Below are 25,430 nucleotides of genomic sequence, written 5' to 3' on the forward strand. Positions count from 1 at the left end.
AATTTGTTTTTGATTTTTTTGTTTTTCCCCAAAAGACCAGCACCTATTTAATAATGAATAAATACTAGATAGAGTTAATGAGGTATACCGACCAGTGAGGCATAATATTATATTTAGGTTTTAATCTGCATTCTTCCTTAATTCTCTTTTGATTTTTTTCATCTAGAGTCTCTCAGAAGATAGAAGTGTGAAAGAAGTGCTGCAGAAGCATTTTAATGTCAGCAAAAACCTGCGTTCATTACACATGCTACTGGTTTGTATTAATTTTATTTTTATTCACTCATTCTCTTTCACCAGGTAATTATGTTCTGATGGGAACTGGTTAAACCTCTAGATAAATTTTGTGAGAATTAACATATATACTACGTTAGGTCTTCCAATCCCTGAATATGGTACATCTCTTTTTTTATTTAGTTCTTTGATTTCTTTTATCATCATTTTATAAATCTCACCTCACAGATCCTGTGTATGTTTTCAGTGTTTTCTTAAGTGTTTAACTTCCTTTGGAACAATTGTAAATAATACTTTGTTTTTACTTTTTGTCTTAGCATTCTCACTGATCGTATATAGAAATGTGATTTCTTTGTTGTTGATGTTATTTTCTGCAGTATTGCTGAACTCATTTAGTTAAGTTTTTTTTTTAATAGACTTCTTGAGATTTTCTATATAGATAATCATGTCATCTGAAAATAGTTTTTCTTTTTACCTTTCTAATTTGTATATGTTTTATTTCTTTTTCTTTTTTGCAGTGGCTAGAACTTGCGCTATATTAAATTAGAATGGTGCGGGTGTATAATTGCCAAGCTTAGGGCAAAAACTTTCAGTCTTTTACTATCAAATATGATATAAGCTGAAGCTTTTTAATACATGTTTATTGTCAAGTTATGGCAATTCCCATCTATCCATAAATTGCTGAGAGTTTGTTGTGATTGTGTTGGATTTTGCCAGATGTTTATTTTTTTTATCCATGAACATGATATATGACTTTTCTTGTTTAGCTTGTTATATTGAACAACATTGCTTGATTTTTTTTTTATTTCTGCCATTTCAAAATCTTTTTTATTGTAATGAGTAAGTGGAAATCGAGTACACACACTTAAGTGCATGAAATGCGCAAATCTCTTAACATGACCTAATTTGTCTTCATATATTATTGTTATTTCTCACCTTCTAATATCTTGGATCCAAATGTTGAACTAGCTTTACATGCCTGGACAAATCCTACCTGGTCATAGTCTTTCACCAAATAATTCTATCTTAAGTTTAAACAGTATCAAGAAAGGGGTACTTAATTTTTCTGAAAAGTAAACTTCCTTCGCTAGAGTATTTGATACTAGACTACTATTTCTAGAAAGTTATTTATTCATTATTATGAAAGGTATAGCAAATACCTTTCAAAGAGAAAATAATTTTGGTTTCATGAGTTTCTTTTTGGTCACTTCCATTTTATGATAATAATGGGTATCACTTATTAAATAGCACAAAGGTCAGGTGACCTAGTTACTTTGTGTGTTAGTCGCTCAGTCATGTCTGACTGTTTGAGCGACCCCATGGACTGTAGCGCGCTTAGGCTCCTCTGTCCATGAAATTCTCTAGGCAAGAATACTGGAGTGGGTTGCCGTTTCCTGCTCTAGTTATGACCAGCATTATATCTTACCATTATATTAATCCTGTTTTTTTGTTATTGCTTTTTTTTTTTTAATGTTTGGGTGTTATACTTACCTTTGAGGTAACTGATGTTCTTTGAGGTTAAATAACTTACCCCATGTCACACAGCTAGTAGATAACAAACCCACGACTCAAATCCAAGTCTCTCTGGCTTCAGGCTTATCCTGCTTTACTCTTACATGGTTCTGTCATGTTTTTGTTTTTTCTTTTTACAGATTCTCCTTCTCCATTTCTGGTTTTGCTTAGGAAACTTAAAAGAATTTTCCTCCCTGTGTACTTACCCTCTTATTAGCACATCCTCCTCCCATTTATCAAAACCATCCTGCCATTTTTAGCAATAGCTGTCTTTATCACAGAGGTATTACAAAGACTAAGAATTTTTAGAGTAGAGACTTTAGTAATTTAGGTACCTGTGTTTACTAACTTATGGTATTTGGAGGATACACACACACACATACATACAGAAACACATACCTCTCATTGGAGAAGGGATAGGATACCCACTACAGTATTCTTGGGCTTCCCTGGTGGCTCAGTCAGTAAAGAATCCACTTGCAATGCAGGAGACCTGGGTTCAATCCCTGGGTTGGGAAGATCCCCTGGAGGAGGGCGTGGCAACCTTGCCTGGAGAATTCCCATGGATACAGGAGCCTGATGGGGTACAGCCCATGGGGTCACAAAGTTGTACATGACTGAATGAATAAGCACAGCATAGCATACCTTTCATTCTGGAAAAATGTCTGGCTCAAAATTGTCAACATGAGAAAGCACTGTTTTGCTAGTTTCCTATTATATTTTTAATTCAAGGTGATGGCTTAATTTTTGTTTTGATTTTTCTTTTTTAAGAAAAGTTTTATGTGAAATGTCATGTATGAAACGAGATGCCAGTCCAGGTTCAGTGCACGATGCTGGATGCTTGGGACTGGTGCACTGGGACGACCCAGAGGGATGGTATGGGGAGGGAGGAGGGAGGAGGGTTCAGGATGGATTTTCTTTTAAAAATTTAAAATAAATTAAAAAAAAATAAAAATAAAACCAGCTTGAACATCAAAAAAAATAAAAATAAAAATAAAAAAAAAGAAAAGTTTTGTAAATGGTAGAAATTATAAAGAAAATAAAGACTGAGATTAAATATAGTTTGCTAATTTTTCAATAAAATTAAGGAGTTATACACATGGTAAAAAAAGTACCCTCAAATGCATAGCCTAAAGGTAATTTCAGATTGATAAACCTAAATATATGTATAAAAACAAAGCTTTTTTTTTAATTAGAAGAAAGATATGTTTGTATACTTGAAGTAGGAAAAGATTGCTTAGAGAAGTTGCACAAATTACAAGCCATAGGAGAAAAGACAGTTAATGTTAATTATATTGAATTTTTTGTTAAATGTCTGGACACTGGAAGATACCATAGAAGAAGTGATTAGGAGATGAAAAATGCAATGCATGTAATCATCAACACTGTCCATAATGTAGAAAAAGCTTCTACAGTAATCAATAAAGGAACAAACTGTGAATATGAGTGAATATGAGCGAAAGAACTAAGAATAATCTACCAGTGTAGAATCCTACATGATTTATAAGTTACAAAGATATTTAACTTCTCCAGTATAGGGAAATGGTGTACAATTTCAATTTTACAATTAAACCTTTTTTTTCTGCCAGTTTGGTGGGTGTGCAAAGTTTATGTCTGATGGTATGGTGTCTGTGTTGCATAAGTTCAAGATGATATTTATATAAAACTTGAAAATTACTCTGTATTATCTAGGAATACAAAGATATGTAGTAGAAGGATGAAGACATGCATGATTTTTTTTTACGTGGAGAAGAGTAGAGAGTCCAACCAGGGCAAGAGACAGGGGCTTCAACTCTGTAAGTTTATATTTCATAAGCTGAGGAAGTGGTCATGAATATTCATTATATTACTCTCTTGCCTATTTATATGTCAAAAATATTTTATAATAAAAAGGAAAGGTAAGAGAATGGAAAGGAGCTACTGGGTTCCTGGGTCCCTCCCAGTAGGGAAATGAAGGTCAAGGATTACCAAACTCTTTTGTTCAATTAAGGACCCTGGGCCCTGGTTAAAAAAGGGAGAGAGTTCAAGGCAATAAAAGGCAAAACCACTACAATATTGTACAGTAATCAGCCTCCAATTAAAATAAATTTATATTAAAAAAATAAAAACAAAAATAAACAAATGGAACCTACTGAAACTTACAAGCTCTTGTATAGCAAAGGAAATCCATAAACAAAATAAAAAGACAACCTGCAGAGTGGGACAAAATTTTGCAAATGGTGTGACAGACAAGATCTTAATTTCCAAAATACCAAACAGCTCATACAACTTAATAACAAAAAAAAGCCAACCGAATCAAAAAACGGGCAAAGGAGCTAAATAAATACTTCTCCAAAGACGATATACAGATGGAAACAGGCACATGAAAAGATGCTTAAACTCACTAATTATTAGAGAAATGCAAATCAAAAGTACGGTGAGGTACCATCTTACACCAGTGAGAATGGCCATCATCAAAAACGCTATACATAACAGATGCTGGGCAAGGTGTGAAGAAAATGAACACTCCTACACTGTTGGAAATGTAAATTGCTCCATCTACTATGGAAAATAGCACGGAAGTTCTTTAGGAAACTAAAAATAGAGTTGCCATATGATCCAGTAATCTCATTCCTGGGCATATGTTTGGACAAAACTATAATTCAAAAAAATGTACACAAACACACTTTCATAACATCACTATTCACAGTAGCCATCACATGGAAACAACCTAAATGACCATCAGCAGATAAATGAAAAAAGAAGCGGTATGTGCATAACTACAGAATACTATTTAGCCATAATAAAAAGAATGAAATAACGCCATTTGCAGCAACATGGATGGACCTGGAGATTATCATACTAAGTTAGAAAGAAAGATAAATATCATATGCCATCACTTCCATGTGGAATCTAAAATAGGACACAAATGAACCTATCTACGAGACAGAAACAGACTCAAAAGCATAGAGAATAGGTCTGTGGCTGCCGAGGGCACGAGTGGGGTAGGTTGAGAGTTTGGAATTTGCAGATGTAAACTATGATATGTAGAATGGATAGAGAGCAAGGTTGTACTATAAGCAGAGGGAACTATATTCAGTATCCTGTGATAAACCATAATGGAAAAGAATATGAAAAATAATATATATGTATGTATAACTGAATTAGTTTGCTGTATAGTAGATATTAACCCAATATTGTATATCAACTATACTTATATAAAATAATTTTTTTTAAAAAGGGAGGGAGTTTCTAATGTAAATGTCCCAACTATTACATTACATATATAATATGTAGACTTAAGGAATTGCTCATTGTTTATGTGGAATTCAAATTTAATCAGATACCATGCATTTTTATCTGCTGATTTTATCTATATGAACTAAATGCAGAGTCAGTTATATTTCAGTGAAAAATAAACTTTAAAAAAAATTTAGTTGTTATCAAAGTTACAAATAAAAACTTCAAATGCAGAAGTTTTGTTAGTTGTTGAGCAGATAGCTTGCTACACAAAAGCAACTTGCTCCCTGCTTTCCAGGAGAGTTGTTTCTGGGTATAATTTTATTTTTGTTTTTTTCTTTTTAATACAATTGAACATCAAAGTGGCTGAGTTCTGTCTGTCACATAAGACTAACCTGGATTGGTTGATTGGGTGGTGAGAAAGTTTATAGAAGTCATAGTTCTGCCTTTTTGTTCTGGAGCTTTGAATAGTATTCTTACTTATTTTTGGTCTCTTCTCCTCACTCCTTTTAAAATGTTTTTTTCTTCTTTTGAGGATTTGTAATCAAGATATGCAAATAGGAAGAGGTCAAGAGAGCAGCAAGAAGTTTTTAATGCTTTATTTACATTTATACATTTATGTGGCTTATGAATTGAAATACTGTATTTAAATAGAGCTAAATTTGAGAGTAACTTTCCCAAGTATTAATATTTACTCTTTCATAACTCTAAATTAAGTTTTCTTCAATAAAATACCCCCAAATGCCCATGTAAATATGCATTTCTTTTTCTGATCTGCACTTCCCTAGATGCTTGCTTTAAATCGTGTAACACCGTCACACCCATTTATAACTGCAGCAGATCTAATGGAGGCAAACCAGCTGTGTAGCATGGACTCAAAAGGAAATATTGTGCATGGTGAGAAACCTGCTTGATTAGTAGTTTTTAAAATAAGGTTGAGTTTTATATAATGGTATACTTTTTGAAATTACAATTAACATCAGTATAGTGTTTTTATTTGCAAAATATTTTTATATCTATACATCCTTTAACTCACTTCTCCCATTTAAAGTGAAAGAAACTTGATGCACTACCTGCCTTGCTGCATTGGAAATACAATTCTCAGTGTACCAAGTATTACTGAAGAGCATTGGCTTTTAGCCATTTGGTGTTGACTATCCCTTTTGAGAATCTAGTGAACTTTCTCCTCTCCAGGAAAAATAAATTAGATGTAATTTCCAGGGGTTAGAGATTATGAATAATGGAGGGCCTTATATGATTGAAAGTTACATAATAATTGCAGCTCTTGTTCATGTTTGCTGTAGGTCATATGATAAGTGCTTGATAGTATTGTCTCTAATCTTTGTAACAATTTCTGGAAGTTTAGAAAGATCCTTATTTAAAAAAAAATTAAAACTAAGCTGAGGGAGGTTGAATAACTTGCTTAAGATTATTCAGATAATAGTGACGGATACACATTTGAACCGAGGAGTGCTTTGTTGGCCTCTCCCCACCCCTCAAAGCCATAACCTTTCACATTATCCTCCTATTTGGAGGATTTGTTTCAATCAGTATGTAAAACTATACCTCATAGTTTTTTCCCCTTTTACTATAGGTCTGTCAGTCTTGGAAATCTGTCTTATCATAGCAATGAAACATTTAAATGATATCTATGAAGAGGAGCCCTTTAATTTTCAAATGGTTTATAATGGTGAGATGACTCATTTGATAGTTTCTTTCTGACTATACTCCACTGCTTATTTGACGGTACTAACAATGTCATTGCTTTCTGTCCAGAATTCCAGAAGTTTGTTCAAAGAAAGGCCCATTCTGTTTATAATTTTGAGAAACCTGTTGTCATGAAGGTAAGATTTTTTCTGCAGATAGGCTTATTTTTGTCTACTTTGATCATATATATCATAGCTGAACTTTTATTAATTTTGAAACATTAGGTATTATCATAGGAATTTTATTCAAAACAGACACCGCCCCCCCAAAAAAAACTCTAAAAATGAAATGTTTGAATAATTCTGAAGAGTACTGTTGTTTTAGTTTGTGGGGATATACTGCCCTCTACTGTCTCCTCCTATCAATTGCGTGCTGAAAAGGAACTACTCATTAAATTCTACCTAAGCATGCAGTCCATGGGGTTGCTGAGGGTCAGACACGACTAAGCGACTTCACTTTCACTTTTCACTTTCATGCATTGGAGAAGGAAATGGCAACCCACTCCAGTGTTCTTGCCTGGAGAATCCCAGGGACGCAGGAGCCTGGTAGGCTGCCGTCTATGGGGTCACACAGAGTCGGACACGACTGAAGTGACTTAGCAGCAGCAGCAAGACACAGCTTATAGCTCAGTTGGTAAAGAATCCACTTGCAATGCAGGAGATCCTGGTTCGATACCTGGGTTGGGAAGATCCGCTGCAGAGGGGGTAAGCTACCCACTCCAGTATTCTTGGGCTTCCCTCGTTGGTAAAGAATCCGCCTGCAGTGCGGGAGACCTGGGTTCAGTCTGGGTTCAGAACATCCCCTGGAGAAGGAAATGGCTACCCACTCCAGTATTCTGGCTTGGAGAATTCCATGGACTGGATAGTCCATGAGGTTGCAAAGAGTCAGACACAACTGAGCGACTTTCACAAGACACAGATACAGCCCTATCTTTTTATACCCTTAAGGTTGGCTTTATAAAATCTCAGCAGTAAAAGGAGATAGAATGAGTCATTAAGAAAATAAAAAACAATCTCATTGGTTAGTGAGGGTATATAGAGACAATTTTGTTAGAGCTTGGGTAAGGCATGAGTTTCAAAACTTGAGGAAATTTATTCTAGCATACCATTGTCCACCAGAAACATGAGCTACATAATGTAATTTTAGATATTCTAGTAGCAACAACGACAACAAAAAGAAGGTGAAAGGTGAGATTAACTTAGACAGTAAGCTTTATTTAATGTACCAAAATATTTAGATCTGTAGTCAATATAGAAAGGTATTAATGAAGTTTTTTATTTTCTTTTGTGTTAAGTCTTTGAAATTCTGTGTGTTTACACTTAAAGCACATTTTGATTCACTGATTAGTCATTGGAAATAATTGCTCTTTAGATTCTTTAAATTATTTGTTTAGACCCTTATTTAGCTGAAGAAGTAAATTTACATTCTGAAATTGTTTCAAACATACTTAAAATGTTCTGTTAGTTTTTAAACTTTATAAAAATAGAGTTCCACATTTCAGATCCTCAAGAGCCCATTGAGGTTACATATTGAATAGCACAGCTCTCGAGGACTTTATGGGAAGAAACACCTTTTATGAATTTTTTAAGCAGTGCACCCATAAGTTTTTTAGTATCCTTTATAAGGATATTAAAGGATATTAGAAGTCAGAAGCTTATTTTTTAGGGCAACCAAAAAAACATGAGATCAGGGCATTGCCATTTTCTTCAAAACAATAGGAAAAATACTTAACGTACTGGAGGTTGGTTTTTTCCTCCCTTCCTAATGATAGTCATGGTTTATGGGAATGTATTAGTGGAAAGGGTTAGCTGAGCACTTAAATTTTTACTAGTAGCTTGAGACTGGTCATTTCTACATTTTGATTAAGAAAGTATTTTGCTACCTAGAAATATTTGAAGTCTCAATTTTATTCAGCCAATAGCCAGATCCTCTAGTATTTTCTCATTTTCAGAAATTGCCTGAACAATTTTTCTTTTCATAAGAATTTTTCTAGTTTATAAAGAATGTATCCCAGTAGTATTTTTCACAGTGAGGCTTAAGAATAGAAAGGTCAGTGTATCAGTATTTAATAGTTGATTGGTCCTAATTTAATGTTTTCTTTTTTTCTTCATATCCTAATAAAGTAACTGAAACAACAATCATGGTTAGAAAAGACATGGTACATGAAGGGCTAAGAGGAAGTGGACAGTAAGGAGCCCTATTAATGTGGGGAAGATGGAAGAAAGGGACTTTCTGACAGGTGGTAGTGGTCTCTGTCAGACTTCTTCAGGAAGGAGGGGCCTGTCCTCTCCTCCATACCTCCACCACTCTGCTGAGTCATTTACATACAGGATCAGCTAAACAGGTGTGCTGCTAGAGGTCTTCCCTGCTGCCCTCTGTTTTTACAGCTATATTAAACTTTTATACAGCAAAGTCTAACAAAACAAAACATAAAGGCAAATTTGAGTAACCTGGGCCATTAGTTAAAATGTACTGGTCTTATCAGACTTTGGGTTTTCATAGAGAACCAGAAACTCTGTTAACTTAAGTACTAGGAAAAGATATGACAGAATGAGGTGAGGAACAAAATCAGATTGTGCAGTTGAGTTGTTTGTTCCGTTTACATTCAGTGATGTAGGGACAGGCAGCTCTATACTGACACTGCCTCATGTGATGTGTGAAGTTTTTATGAGGTTGATGAGAATTGTTTTTGAACTTTACTGACATCTATTATTACATTTTGTTTCCTAGTACTCTGTTCTAAAACTGACTAAAATCCTAACTGTTCTCTGGCTTAATGTTGTTTACTTCCCTTATTCAACCTAAACTATTTGTTTCATCTTTCAGGCGTTTGAACACTTACAACAATTAGAATTAATAAGGCCCATGGAAAGAACATCAGTAAATGCACAGAGGGAGTATCAGCTGATGAAACTACTTTTGGATAATACACAAATTATGAATGCTTTGCAGAAATACCCCAACTGTCCTACAGATGTTAGGCAGTGGGCGACATCCTCCCTAAGCTGGTTATGAGTATAACCATGGTTTCAGTTATGGAGTTTCAGGCAGACTTCTCTAAAGAACTAAAAGCTGTTGTCCTTTAACAAGATATGTTATTGCATTTTCTTATATTTATAAAGATGTATTTTTGTATTTATGGGAGACTGTTAAACATGTATCATGGCTGTGCCTTGCCTTTGAATCATACGAGCAGTTACATGATTTTAAGTTTTAATTCCAGTGATATGTTGTAACTGTTCAAAAAAATAAATATGACTGTCTTAGGGATTGAAACGTATGCTTAATTTCACCCTTGTAAAGTATTTATGTGGTACATTTGAAGAGTTCATTTCAATCCAGCAGCCAGATATTTTTACAAACTGTAAACAAAGCAGTTAAGAAACAGTGGTTAAGAGTTGAAATGTAATGAGTAATCTTTTGGTCCATTGGGCGGTGCTGCAGTCTTTCTGTATTCATGAAAATTTAAGATTCTCTCCCAGACCAAGGTCTTTCAGTTCAGGAGCCTGATCAGTTTGACTAGAAGATGGTTCACATGTAAGAAAAAACCCAAAAGTTTGAACATTTTCTTCCAGTCTTCTTAAAATATGGTACTCATACCATCTACGGAAGAATCTTTTGTAGGATGTTTTTAAATGCGACTCTTGGGCATGTTGTAGGAACTAGCATTTGTTTAACAAGCACTTTAGCAAATTCCTGTAAAGCCACTCCCACGAATAATAGAAAATGTATGACAGTGTTAAGTAAATGTTTGTATCAAAAAGTTGACCATATTGGTATGTGTTTAAAGTGAAATTTAATAAGCATTCATGAAGTGTTAGTGACTTCATTTATTCAGGAATATTTGTCTATTTTTTTCATAGAAGGGTTACAAAAGACAAAGTCCCTATCCTTGTACAGTTTGCAATCCTTTTAAAACTGTCAAAGACCCTGACATTAGTTACTCTTGTTTACAGGTGAGAAAACTAACACAGTAGTGGCCCTGTCCAGAGCATTGACAGACCCTGGAATTCCAACTCATTTCGTTGACATCAGAGCTCAGTTTTGTGTTTCTTAGTGTGTCTTTTTAAGTATACTCTAAGAAACTATTTTCTTGGTTTTAAGAGTTACTGCGTTTAGAATGGAGTATGAGATTTCTATGCATAAAAATAGCTCTTCAGTACCTGCAACTATTCCTTGCATACATAGGCATTCTTAGGTTCCAGATCACTGTCATTTACTTTTCAGCAGTGTTTCATGAAAGCCAAGGCTTGCATCCTGGTTCTATGCAATAGTTTACAGATTTTTAGGGGATATTTTGCCAAAATACTTACCATGGTCACAGCAATATTAAGACGTAAGGGTTTTTTGCACTTGAGCCAAAATTGTCCCTTAAAATTTTTTCTGAGCTGTTTTAGGTGAGTACCCTCTGCTTTAAAAGCACTGACCACAAAAGCACCTAAAGAACTGGCTTGAAGACTGCAAATTTTTATCTGCTTAGGATGCCCACTCGAAGGTTTGAAAGCCCTCATCTACTTACCTGGCTATGTAAAAACTACAGAAATATCCATCACATCAGTGAAATAGCTAAATAACAAACTATAAAAAGTAAGTTAGCAAAAGTCACACAAATGAAGTATAAGCCTACATTTCAAAAGCAGTTTTTCAGAGAAAGAATGTTGTGTTTCCCTTTCCATATTCCTTAATATAGAGAAGCTAAAATATACTTAAATGTTTTAAAACTAACTTCATCTTTTAAATTGTTTAAACTGTCGTCAATAAAATAAAAACCAAATCTCAAAAGCCCTAGTAAAAACCTTTCAAGAATAACATAAGCAAATGTGGCTTAAAGATATTTTCATTTACTAGAAAAGGAATGCAGCCTGTTAACCACACGATCAAAAGACTGAAAACCAGGTGAGCAGGCATGTTAGCAGCATTAGTGAGGTTACTGATCACTCCTGTGATCCCTCCATGTGTCCAACCAAAAACATTAAGAAAAAAGTTCCCAGTTTTGTGGACGTGCAAATGTGAATGACTCAGAAGTATGTGCTGTTGCCCCAAAACTTACATCATAATTCTGTATATATTTATTACATACTATTAACTTTCTGAAGAATCAGTTTTGCAGAACAACATTAGAAACAGTTTCAGTCTTTCTGTAGATTCATGGTTTGTATTTTCATTTGGTTTTAGAAGAAAATGCAGTTTCTTTCAAACCAGTGTAACCTAAGTGTTGCCCCTTCCTTCACCTTTACCCTAAAAAATTGAGGATCCATTGATGTGAACTTCGACATTAAATGTGGGTAGGTGGGGCTCTTTCACCCCCATTTGCTTGGAAAGTCAGGTGATAAACCAAAATTCTAGTGTTTAGAATTTGCAGCACTAAAAATGCAAATGAAAGCTTGCTTCCTTGGTGATCCCTCTTACTGATTACCTTAAGTGGAAAATATCAGAATTCTTCCCTTCTATTGGTAAACTGTAGTTGGGAAGTGTAATTTATATCTTTGATGTCTATTACCTAAGTCACTTTTTAAGAAAAAGTCTGTATGAAAAGACAAGGTAACTAATGCCATTTAGTCTCTCTTAAAATTGGCAGGACCAATATCTGTACTTTCAAAGGAACACAATCTGCTTACACAGCAAAGGAGAGAAATGCCAAACCTCCCTTTCACCTGTCCCCATTCTTGCACATTCTAAGGTGTAAGGCTCACTAGCAATTGTAAAGCTGCTGTTCCCATCTTTAAGAATGTATAACTAAAGAAAAACTTCATATGCAAATCATACCATGTTTATTTTTTTTATTTAACTTGGGAATGGAATGGGGATAGCATACATTTTATTTGTACAATATTTAACAATCACTTACCCAAGGTGGGGTTTTATGGGACTTTTTTTTTTTCTTTTTTTGACTTTTTGTTAAATACTTGCAGAAAAAATAGCAAGTACAATTTGACAGTAGTACAACAACCTGTGCCCAAAACACTGACAAGAAATACAGAGTAAAGCTAAAATAATTGTTTACCAATATTTTGAGAGGTAACAAATAGGATATGGGTTGAGACTGCATAAAAAATGTACTGCTGGTTGAATATCTGAGGTAAATGATGTTCAATCAAGATGCTACTTGTATCATTTTGCCCATAAATCAGTAAATAATTTTATGCACATTATACCAAATGTTCCTAAAAAGTAATATTTTAAAAAGGTAAAAAAGAGAAACTGGAAAATATCTGTGGCAAAGCATCTTTTTTAAAGTTAATCAGTTTTTTCCACTAAACTATCCAGGATTTTTTCCCCTCCTACCTGCATTTTACTTAAATGTAGCTGTTATACTACCTAGGAGTAAGGACGGGGGAAGAAGAGTTTCATGATTTATGATTCATCTTTAAGTTCTAAACTTTTTTCTTTCTGATTGTATTTTCAAAACATCACCATGAAGGACAGTGCAAGTTCATGGGACCAACAACTGTGAGGCACAGTCTCTGTTCTGGAATTCACAAGGTACCTGTAATAAACATTCAAACAAGAATCACACGTCACATGCTGAAAACTGCCTAGCATCTAAAATACATACAAGAGCGGTGCAGGGCATAGACTTCGAATACAGCCAAACAGTCCATCAGTTTGGACTAGTCCATCAGTCCTATGGCAGTTGATCATAAAGCATTCCTTACACGGAGATCTGGGCAAGGTCAAGAGTGTAAGTTAGAGCAGCAGTTCTGATGTGTGTCATAAAGGCAAAATATAAGACGAATCATAAGGAGCACCATACACATGAGGAAAAAATTATTGGGGTCTGTTTACCCCCAAACAAATCATTTTTCTTTGATCTTTCTTTTTGTCAGTATCCCTAAGCTCAAACTTTTTATTAATTTGCCCACTCTACACTGACTGTAAACCAAACGTGAAAATGCCCTGCAAAAGAAAGTTTTAACAAGACTAGGTACAGGACAGGTAGTCACTGGAACATTCTTATTTTACTGCTTATAAAAATTATTTTTCTACCAATGTAGTTCTCAAAAGGATACAGGTTTTATTGTAAAATTGGTTAGCTAGAGTTAAGTACAATACCCAGGATTTCTAAAAACGTTTTCTAACATGAAGAGAAAACTTTATTTTGTGAATAACTGGTCTTATAAATGTAACTCTTTAAGTGTTCACATAAGCCAAACATTCATCATAATACTCCTTGTTTTCCTTTGACTTTTTTTTTTAAACTTTTAAAAACAGGATTAAATGTTCAGAACAGGTAGAAATCAGTCTTCAAGAGATGAACAATTTTCATGTATGAACATTCTCATTATTTTCCCTTCTTGATTAGTTTCCAGGTAGAAGCAAAACCAAAAAATTGAGAAGCCAGGTACTTTTTGAAATAAAGGTAAACTCAACACTGAAATGGGAATTCTTAGAAATACAACAAAGCCTTGGGTACATGATGTGACCAAGAACACAATTCTCTGTATGGTGTGTGGCACACTGACGACAATGCTGTTACTCTTCTTTCCCTCCCTGCTTAGAGTCTGTTGACCTATGTATTATTTATAAATAATATAATTTATTCCCAGAGATTAAGTGCATGTTTTATGTAAAATGTAGTGTACTGTGTGGTTAAATAGCCATTTGAAGATAACACATTCACAGTGAGCTCCTGATAGTGACACATAAAAAATTCTTTTATAAAATTAACATGGATTTTTAAATGACCTGACAAAAGTACATAGTATAATACTGACTATTTGTTGGTCAGTAATCTAATTAATGTTTTGCTTTGGCCTGTAAATTTGAGAAGGAATCCAATTATATTCTAATGTAATAGTGTTTTGAAAAGCACTTTGGCACCTACTTATCAGTTCGATTTTCTCATCAAGGATAAGGCATGAACTATCCTAAATTAATATCAGTTAGTTGTAAAAGCAATTTGTGGAAGGATGCTAAGCTATGTTACCTATATCAACATTGGTTACCTCTAAATGTCATTGCATATTTTAAGTTATAAGTTTAACTTGTTATCCCTGATTTGTTTTAAAGCAGTAACATCTGAAATCTGTGCTTAAAAGTTTAAATCTCTATCCTAGGATAATTCTTGACATATCACAGACATCAAATATTACTCTGACAAGATGGCACCAAGCAGAAATATAGTAATAAAGTTACAAGTCTCAAAGCAGAGAGTGAGGAATTCTGGGTAATGACACTTCCTGAGGTGATTCTAAAACAGTGATCAAGAATGTCCCACACACTGTTTGGTGAAAAGAAATACACTACAATTTTACATATATAAATAGGAAAAAAAATCTATTTTTAAAGAATAAAAATGAAGAGCTTTCCAGTGTTACAGCTCACTTAAAAAATTTTAAATCATGCTTTAAATTTTCAAATAGTCCCCAAGCACAGCACACCTAAAAAAATATGTAGCTAAGTATGCAATATTTTGGGAACTTGATATAAGATGAAGTTTTTTTTAAAACATGGGAGAAAAGGGGGAAATACACCATTTTTTCATTTCAAAAAACAGCACTTTTTTTCCCTTAAATCACAAGCTAGCACAAGAAAAGCTAAAACACTGCTTTACAAATGGCCACTTACTGTTGGCACTAAGCATAGCTTACCTTTTTTCTTAAATAACACAGTGAATTTGTAATACCTTGTTACAAAACATGGGTCAATTTATTATTGAAATTTTGTTAGTGTTTTCAATTTTATAATTTAGCAACCGTGGAACTGAGGTATACCTTGTTGAGGGAGGTTAAAGTAATGCTTGGAAGCCTCTTTACTGTACCCCACTTAGATGACTTTGTTTATGTACACAGAACAGCAGCACACTAAACATTCACAAGCTGTGTCATATTGGCATTACAATAGTCATTTATAGAAACACAACAGCAAATGCAATAAAAACAAGTTACCCTTTTAAAATCTGAAATGAAAAGTTTTTGATTTAAAAAAAAAAAATAGCAGTAGTTCATTTAAGGAATTAGTGTCTTCAGACAGACATTAAGAAATCTGATGTCAGTTTTCAAACACGTGATTAGCCAGGTCCAAAAAGATCCTTGATTTGGAGAGGGCCACATTCTTCATGTACATTTTTTCAAAAGTTTCTTTATAGAGTTTACAACTTTTCTCTTAGTCGCGTGTCCTTCATGTATGTCTCTGCTACAGGCAATGCCGTAAGTCTCCCAGAGCCACCATTTGAAATGAGAGTCTTCTTTCTGAGACGTCTAGGACACATCCTACTCATTTCACACAGAAAATAAACTGCAAGCAGTTTCATTAGCAGCTCCAGTTGAGAGTCCTGTTTCTCAGTGTGTACACATGGTGCAACCATCATAGACTAGATTCTTTGGGAGGAAAGTCAACATTTGTCACCATCGTGACCACTGTTACAATGTCCTCTGTGGTAATGATATTTGTTAGTCTTTGCATCTGAGTAATTCTTTCACCTACACATCCAGCTGATAACCTGGCTTCTGCATCGTGATCCCAACATTCTTCTATCGTTTCACAGAGCATTGCCATTCCCTAAAAAGGAAAAACACATTTAAATATCATAGCAATTTTTGTTTTCTATTGGGAACTAGAGTAAAACTCTCATAAAGAAATTGCTATTCTTGTGGGTTAAAGAAAGTCTCAAAATTAGCCAAGTTTGATATTTGTCAACATTCACTTTCGAATATCTCACATGGAGAGAAGCACTGAGAGAAAACAGTATTTTTTTTTTTTAAGCACTGGAGATGATCACAGCAGGTGATTTGTTTAATTCCAAATATCTCTGATCATTATTCACAAAGCAGGTAATTTAAGCTAACCTTTGAACTGAATTCAAAACTAAGGCTTTGAGAAGTTTACCAATTTTTATTCTTTTCTTAGTTTCTCAGCATTTCTACCTTGCAGATAAGTAGGAAAAGGGTTAGGAAGCCACACTTAAGGATTCTCTACTTGGCTTATCCATGTTTCTAGTTATATCTAGAACAAAATAACCAGGGCAATATTGTTCCAGCCTTCACATTCCTAGTCTCTTATGAACTTGAAAATCATCCAATCAAAATGCAGTAACTGTCATAGAATAATACTAGGTACTTCACTTTTTAAAACGACATCATATGCGACGGTGGTGGTCAGCAAGGTTATACAACTCTCCACAGGCTCACAGTCAGCCACTTGTTTCCCTTGGAAACCTTCCAGATAGGAGACACTGTGACACAGGAGCACAAAGCCAAGTGTCCCCCACAGCTCTGACTTTACCGTCTCCCTCACGAGTGTACAGATGTGGCCTTAACTGCACTGTTTCTAGGACTCTAGAATAGAATACCTTGTACCAAGATCTCTGCCTCAGGAAATCCAGAAAGAAAAGGTGCAAAAATATAAATCATTCCTCTGATGAGCATTTTTTTTAATTGGAAATTAAAGTGAAAAGCTAACTATAACTTACAGCATGTTTCTGCCAATAATCTCTTAAAACAGGCCTCTTTTTTTTATGCACAACAACTTCCTGCATGTCTTCAAGAGAGGGATGCTGGCCAATTTCTTCCTCAAATGGCAGCATGTATTCATCTACAGGTCCTGAAATGTAAAAAAGGGGGAAAAGTCATTTTAATTCAAATCATCTTGCTTTCCTAACTGGAACAAGTTTTCTAAAGCATACTTTCACCACCTTTTCCTAACTGTCATATGCTATAATGACAGGACTGGAAAAGGTCAGTTTTCATTCCAATCCCAAAGAAAGGCAATGCCAAAGAATGTACTGCACAATTGCACTCATCTCACATGCTAGTAAAGTAATGCTCAAAATTCTCTAAGCCAGGCTTCAGCAATATGTGAACCGTGAACTTCCAGATGTTCAAGCTGGTTTTAGAAAAGGTAGAAGAACCAGAGATCAAATTGCCAACATCCGCTGGATCATCAAAAAAGCAAGAGAGTTCCAGAAAAACATCTATTTCTGCTTTACTGACTATGCCAAAGCCTTTGACTGTGTGGATCACAATAAACTGGAAAATTCTGAAAGAGAGGGGAATACCAGACCACCTGACCTGCCTCTTGAGAAACCTATATGCAGGTCAGGAAGCAACAGAACTGGACATGGAACAAACAGACTGGTTTCAAATAGGAAAAGGAGTAAGTCAAGGCTGCATATTGTCACCCTGCTTATTTAACTTATATGCAGAGTACATCATGAGAAACACTGGGCTGGAAGAAGCACAAGCTGGAATCAAGACTGCCAGGAGAAATCTCAATAACCTCAGATATGCAGATGACACCACCGTTATGGCAGAAAGTGAAGAGGAACTAAAAAGCCTCTTGATGAAAGTGAAAGAGCAGAGTGAAAAGTTGGCTTAAAGCTCAACATTCAGAAAACGAAGATCATGGCATCTGGTCCCATCACTTCATGGGAAATAGATGGGGAAACAGTGGAAACAGTGCTGACTTTATTTTTGGGGGCTCCAAAATCACTGAAGATGGTGATTGCAGCCATGAAATTAAAAGACGCTTACTCCTTGGAAGGAAAGTTATGACCAACCTAGATATTCAAAAGCAGAGACATTAATTTGCCAACAAAGGTTCATCTAGTCAAGGCTATGGTTTTTCCAGTGGTCATGTATGGATGTGAGAGTTGGGACTGTGAAGAAAGCTGAGTGCAGAAGAACTGATGCTTTTGAACTGTGGTGTTGGAGAAGACTTCGAGTCCCATGGACTGCAAGGAGATCCAACCAGTATATCCTAAAGGAGACCAGTCCTGGATGTTCATTGGAAGGACTAATGCTGAGGCTGAAACTCCAATACTTTGGCCACCTCATGCAAAGAGCTGACTCACTGGAAAAGACCCTGATGCTGAGAGGGATTGGGGGCAGGAGGAGAAGGGGACGACAGAGGATGAGATGGCTGGATGCATCACAAACTCGATGCACATGAGTTTGTGTGAACTCCGAGAGTTGGTGATGGACAGGGAGGCCTGGTGTGCTGCGATTCATGGGGTCACAAAGAGTTGGACACGACTGAGCGACTGAACTGAACTGATAATGACAGGAGAGAAACAAACACTCAACTGTAGTTACAACCACAAATTTTAACTTAGAAGAAATCAAAAAGTCTAATTTGGCATGTAACACTGCTAAATATTCTAAGGAGCTCTCTTACCTACTGCATAAGGAATACCTACCTCTGTATATAGGACACAGGGAACTGTGGATATGTGCATATTAAGGATATAACATCTCTGTAAGGTACCCACTCCTCCTGCAATTCAGATCAGACTATCAACACTAGTGCTTTCCTTTCGGTTCAGTCCATTACAGCCATCTTTATTCTGACATGCCCTAGCCCCCTACACAATCATACAAGGAGGTATGTACTCCAGAGGCACATCTCTGCCCTCACAAAAGCTGCCAAATATTTAGTTTAAAAATCACAAATGTACTGTATAAAGAGGGTTCCCAACAAGTCAGAATGGTGCCTTCACAGAAAAGCAAGATTTATTCTACAACATAATTTTTTTTTTACTTAGGCCTACTCAAATACAGAAATTCAGTTAGGAGTTAGTAATAGCTAATCATCAATAAACACTTAATGCTGACCAGAAACTTTATATTCCATTTTATCTTCACAGAGTACAGGTGGCATTACCGTATTTTACAGATAAGCTCAAAAAAAGTTCCATAATTTGCACAAAGGCATACAGCTATGACGTAAGCTGAATCCACCTGAGAATGACTCTAGAGTCTATGAACCATCTGTCCTTGATGGGAAACTGGTCACTAATGAGCAACTTCAGTGACCAGATGTGTCTGTATATAGATAACAAACCCTGTGCAAGTTCTCAAAACATACCAAATACTCCTTCATAGAATTAAGTTAACTGGATCATGAAGGAGGCTATCTAATTCAACCCTGTCTAACTGTACAAATACCTGATAGCTGAATAGTCGGGCTCTGCTTGTGCACCTAAGAGTACTGACATTCTAAAGTGTCTCTTCCCCTCACTACTCAAAATGTGGTCCACAGGTGAGCAGCATTGACAGGCAGCTTATAAGAAATGTAATTATTAGGCCCCACCCTAGACCTACTGAGTCAAAATCTGAATTTTAAGATTCCCAGGAGTTTGGTTTGCACATTGAAATTTGAGACTCACTGAACTAAACCATCAATGACTAGCCATCAAAAAAAATTAAAATCACTACAGCAATGTTCACACTGTCCCCTATAATTTCTGACTTGGATCAGAAATGCCTCTTTGCAACTAAGTATTCCATAGCACATGCAAGGTATTTAAGAAATCTAAGCATCTATCCCTCTCTTATTCCATAAAAACTTCCCTCATACAAAACAAAGCAACTCTTCACTCCTCCAAACTCTGGTAATATTTCCTTACACTTCTCAGGTATTAACATTTATCCATGGCTCAGCAGGTAAAGAATCCACCTGCCATGAAGGAGACACAGGAGACATGAGTTCGACCCTTGGGTTGGAAAGATATCCTGGAGAAGGAAGTGGGAATCCCACTCCAGTATTCTTGCCTGGAAAATCCCATAGACAGATGAGCCTGATGGGCTACAGTCCATGTGGTTGCAAACAGTTGGACATGACTGAGCACATAAACTCAGAAAACACATACCTACATGGACAATTCATACTTAACCTTACTCTAGAATTAACTGTCCAAGATACATTTTTATCAACTGAACTGTACATTGTTTATCCCTCATAATACTATATCCAGTTGATTTGCTTCAGAGTTATTAGTCAAATTTTAAGCAATGTATTTTCCCGTAACATCTGCCATCTCACCTGTTTCTTTCTGCCTCCATAAATGCACATAATAAATGCGTTCATCTTCCACTTTGACCCAAAACACACTGAGCAGTTTACTCAGGTTCTGGGTCCACTCCCACACCAATTTTGGAAGAATGAATGGCTGTCCATTCCTGACCACTGTCCACTAAATTCCCTTTAAAAACACCTTTTCCCAAGTCAAATTTCATATACCAGAGGTAGTCTGTCATACACTGAAAAACTATTACAGTACTCAAAAAATACTCTTAGAACATAGGTTAAGATAGTTACACCTTTAAAAAATTAAAATTAGAAAAAAACAAAACATCAAACTAACATTGGTTTGGGGGTTAGCAGTCAGAAAGTTTATCTTATATTCTGATATCCCAAAAAGTGTAACATAATTGGAGAAAAGAGAGACCTTCTAAGGAGCACTAAAGACAGTACCCACAACACTATAATTCCTTCACACCAGGAATATAACATGCAGGTTTATAATCAATCAATGTGAATACCTATTTTTGAAAAGGATTTAAAAAACAAGGACTAGGAATCTCTTGGAACCAAGGTGATGTGCTAGAGAATGTAACTTATGTTTATAATAATGTCTACAGTAGATCAGACTTTCAAAGCTTTGAAGAGGCAGAATCTAACCTGCAGTATAATGTGCTCAGCCATGGAGGATAGAATGCTAATTCAATCTGTTGCTGAGGTATATGTTTCCATCATATACCTTCCCAGGACAATGTCTGAGAGGCCAAATCTACATGCAACTCTCACCCAAGAGCTGACTTTAACCCTTAGGTGTCTTAGGACCCATATGACCTGACCAAGGTAGCAGCCCTCTCCCTGAATCTGGATCAGAGTTTCAAATCTAGGCCCTATCACTCATCAACTTGAAGCTAAAATAGACAAGCTACTTAATTTCTACTTAAAATTTGAGTGTCAAATTCCTCACATAGAAAACTAAGCTAATAATTACCTCCAAAGTTGTTTCAGGAAATAAGCTAAAGGTATGTGAAGTGCCCAGCAAAGCATCTGGCAACCATAATGAATCAGGACATTTCAGCACCTTTCCTTTCCTGCCCTCCTGTCCCCTGCCTCCTGAATTTTCTTTACGCTACCACTTCTGGGAGTCTACTTAAAAAACAGCTGTACTTTATAATATTACCTTAGAGAGTACTCAACCCTTTTCATACATGTGTAGTAGGTACACACATACACATACATAATATCTTTTTAAAAAATATTTGTTCCCTTACCATCTGCAGCAGTACAGCGAGAAGCCAGTTCCCACAGGACTAATCCCATGGCGTACATATCTATCCTCAAAAATGCATCCCTTTGGAAGTTGATAGCACCCTCTAACACCTCTGGAGCCATATACCTTCGGGTACCCACCTGAAAAAGATGTTAAAAGCAAATAGCAATTACTAATTTTGTGAACTGACATTTTATCATTTGTAAAGAGAATCAAAACCAACTGTGGTATACTATCAGGAAAGATAACTAAATTTTGACCACCAGAATTTTATTCCATTTCAAGTAATACAACAGTAATGGAAACGGTGGAGGCAACCATGAGTAGGGTGTGCTTAAACAAATAAAAGTACTATGCAGCTCTTAGAAAAACATGAGGTAGATCTATAAGGACTGACATGGAAAGAGTTCTAAAAATACTGTAGGATGAAAACAGCAAAGAACAAAGCAGTGCATATACTAAGATCCCTTCGGTATACACTTAATAGATATATCAACACATACTATGCTGGTTTAGGCTTAGACTTTTTCCCCCTTCTGGAAGTAATCACAAACTGAACAATGGTTATTTGTGGATAAAGGATGGAACAGAGAAAAAATCTGTATGCTTTTTGACTGTACACTGCTTGAAATGTATCCTTAAAAAAAAAATACTCTTTTTGAGTATAACAATACAAAACATAAAGCAAATTAGCCACATAAAGGATAAATAAACTTTCTAAAGTTCTATTTGCACAAAATCTATTTGTTTCTTCATGAATTCTTATATTTCTTATTGATATCTGTCCCTAGCAGTTTGCTATTTCTTATTAATGTAACTATGATTACCAAGCTAGTACAGATGACTCTGGTTGGTGCTTGACAAAATTCATTTATTTTAAAAATTTCTGTGTGATACCTGGGTAGATCACAATCCACTTGAGTTTTAGTAGGTCTAGGGAGTGGCCCAGATACTAGTATTTCCAAAAGATACATTATTAAGTTACTGTGAGCTACACTAGAAATCGGGCAATTACCTGTAAATACACATTTAACAAAGGTATTATAAAAAAAAATGTTTTGCTCACTAAGACCCTAAAGTTCAAGTTTCTAATTCATTTATTAATAATAAGGAGAACACTTTAAAGAGTAACTTTCCCTTTTTTGCCACTTTAAGTAACTTAATGTGCTACAAGCAAGCTTTTCCCAAAAGTCTTTTCTCCTAAAGACAAATGTATGTCATCCAAAGTACTTCTATTTTTATGAAATAATGACATCATCTTTTTCTAGTGTAAAATGTCCTCTCTTTTATCAATTGATGATGACAAAAGATAAAAATCATTTTTCCCAGTGTTCTTTGCAAAATATAAAATAGTCAATAACATGCATTTAAAATTTTCTGGTCCGTGAAATCTAAAGTCAAGGAATCAGTGATGTATTATTTATTATTATGCATACATGTAATTATGTATTATTGTTATGTATTATTATTTTTACCCACGTCATATAACCCAATCATGAGGGCATTAAAAGATATGAATGAATCCTTTTTTTTTTTTTAAGGGAGGGATGGTATATTAAGTTTATAAGGTACCAAAGGATTGAATTCTTTGGAAAAGTTAAGTCTTAAAATAATCAGCTCAGAAGTTTGGTCCTAGACTTCCTGCACAATCTCCCATCTCAGCAATACTCCACAAAAATGCCTTCCTTCCAAAATACACATGCTGTCAACTTTCTAGAACTATGACTATTGACTAAATTCTTAAATCATTAGTCAATACTGCCAAAATTTGTTGTGCTGTGTTCTTGGAGGCCAACAGCATACACTGGGAAAAAAGAAATCTGAGAATCAGGTGATCAAATAATTTGCATAATTTGAAAGATGAAGCAATGATTATACAAAATCATTTGCTTTGTAAGGAAATAACACCTTTTGGTCAAACTGTTTTGAAAACACCTTTCCTAGCCTCAGTTTCTGAGAATAAAATATGGATGTTCTTTTCCTCTCTAGCCTTCCTTACAGGCTTCCATTGCTGAGATCTCTGTGTAAACTTCGATTAACTGTAGCCCATCAGGCCCCTCTGTCCATGGGTTTCCCAAGCAAGAATACTAGAGTGGGTTGCTATTTCCTTCTCCAAGGATCTTTCCAACCCAGGGATGAAACCCAGGTCTCCTGCAATGCAGGCAGATTCTTTACCATTTGAGCCACTAGGGAAACCCTAAATTAAAGCTAGTAAGTTAATAATATTAAGAACTCCCTAAAAGAATGAGGCCTATTAAAATGTGTTAGATTCTCCTTTGATTAGTTTTAAAAATAGAGTCCTATAACATCTGAATTGTTTTAGATGAACTCCTTGATCTAAACTACCATATGAAAATATCTTCCTTAGCAACTTTAAAACTTACTCAAGACAGTTATTCTTGTATTAGATGCCAATTTAATAACCACCACAATAATTTTAGACCAACTGATTCCAGATCAGCCATCTAAGAAAATATGGGACAGGATTATTTTTCCTTAAGAGTTTATAGTTATCATCCTTACCTGTCCATGAGTATCACCTGCAGACTTGCCAGCCTCAAACTTTAACGCCAACCCAAAGTCAGCAATGCAGGCTGTCAGATTGTTTTTCAACAGCACATTTTTACTTTTGATGTCCCTTGCAAATAGAAAGATAGACAAAGTATTCAAATTCAGTTTAAACAGTATCTTTTAAATTTTTTGACTCTGACTAGGAAAAGAGACTATGTATGCTATAAAAAAAGTTAATTCAAAGTATGAAATACAGAAAAAGGGAGAGGGAAAAAAGCTTAAGTAAAGTCTCCATATAGCTTGAAGCACAAGGGTACAGTGACCAAGTCCTATCCACCACAGGGACAATAGGAAGGAATTCTCCCCATAAAGCCTTTTATAAAGAGCTGCCATTCCAAAGATACTGTCCAGCTTTCATGTTATCTATGTCACTCCAATCTACCAATCAAAAAAATGTTTTTTAAGATGATAAGCATATTTCAGTTTAAAGTTAGAAACTCTCACTGAAACTTCAGTTTAAAAACCAAAATGAAAAAATTTTCAAATAATAGCAGGATTGGAGTCTTTTTGCCTATTGGCAGAGGCCTACATTTTAAAATAGTCCCTTATTTTAATAGTTCTTATTATAGTCATCAACCTGGCTGTACAAAAAGCATCCGTAGGAATGTTTACCAGATAAAAAATTTTCACCATAACATACATGCTCCAGCTGGATCCTGGTGTTCCGAAAAGAGTAACCATTTTAAGGCAATCAGATCTCCTCCTCTACACTCTAGCCTCAACTAGTTCATGCCAGAGGTAACTATACCCCAGGCAAACACATCTATGTCGTAAGCAATGGTTAAATTTATGTGTGCAGAGAGACCCACAAATGATACAATATCCAGTTTTAGACTCAATCGATTTTTAGGTACCCTATTTAAAGTAACCTTTGGGGTTCACAAGGATTATTTCCCATAGGACTATGTGAGGCAAGCAAAAATTCAGGAAGAGGCAGTTAGACAGTATGCAGGAAGATGAAGGGGAGCAACTTCAGAGGTGGAAGTCATTTAAGGTTTTCAAAATTGGAATTGAAATAAAAGTAATGCTTCCCTGCAACCTAAAACACCACCAGCACTCGATTAAGTATTAGTTCCAAGAATCAGTTAATTTAAAACAACCATCTTTAAACTGAAAAGATGATAAACTGATCCCAGGTTCAAGGAAGTTAAATTATAGTGGCAAACTGAATCCCATGTCTAAA

The 25,430-nt window shown here is 35.4% G+C and overlaps 2 protein-coding genes across 3 annotated transcripts in view; one reads left to right on the top strand and one right to left on the bottom strand.

The window, feature by feature from the left end:
• Positions 1-12,432, top strand: part of ORC4 (origin recognition complex subunit 4) — a 96,914-nt gene extending 84,482 nt beyond the window's left edge. The window contains exons 10-14 of one of the 2 annotated variants that reach the window (XM_005202444.5): positions 167-253; positions 5,751-5,859; positions 6,557-6,652; positions 6,739-6,806; positions 9,496-12,432. In XM_005202444.5, coding sequence (XP_005202501.1) covers positions 167-253; positions 5,751-5,859; positions 6,557-6,652; positions 6,739-6,806; positions 9,496-9,684 — 549 coding nt within the window. In that variant the 3' untranslated portion in view covers positions 9,685-12,432. The remainder of the gene's footprint in view (positions 1-166; positions 254-5,750; positions 5,860-6,556; positions 6,653-6,738; positions 6,807-9,495) is intronic. The other variant, NM_001046301.2, reaches the window with a different exon arrangement.
• A 1,232-nt stretch (positions 12,433-13,664) lies between these two features.
• The window catches only part of ACVR2A (activin A receptor type 2A), a 94,990-nt gene continuing 83,224 nt past the window's right edge, over positions 13,665-25,430 (bottom strand). The window contains 4 exon segments of the mRNA NM_174227.3: positions 13,665-16,170; positions 17,081-17,211; positions 21,678-21,816; positions 24,200-24,314. Of these exon segments, the coding sequence (NP_776652.1) occupies positions 15,976-16,170; positions 17,081-17,211; positions 21,678-21,816; positions 24,200-24,314 (580 nt within the window). The 3' untranslated portion in view covers positions 13,665-15,975.

Source organism: Bos taurus, chromosome 2 (genome assembly GCF_002263795.3).
Source record: "Bos taurus isolate L1 Dominette 01449 registration number 42190680 breed Hereford chromosome 2, ARS-UCD2.0, whole genome shotgun sequence".
Taxonomy (NCBI): Eukaryota; Metazoa; Chordata; class Mammalia; order Artiodactyla; family Bovidae; genus Bos; species Bos taurus.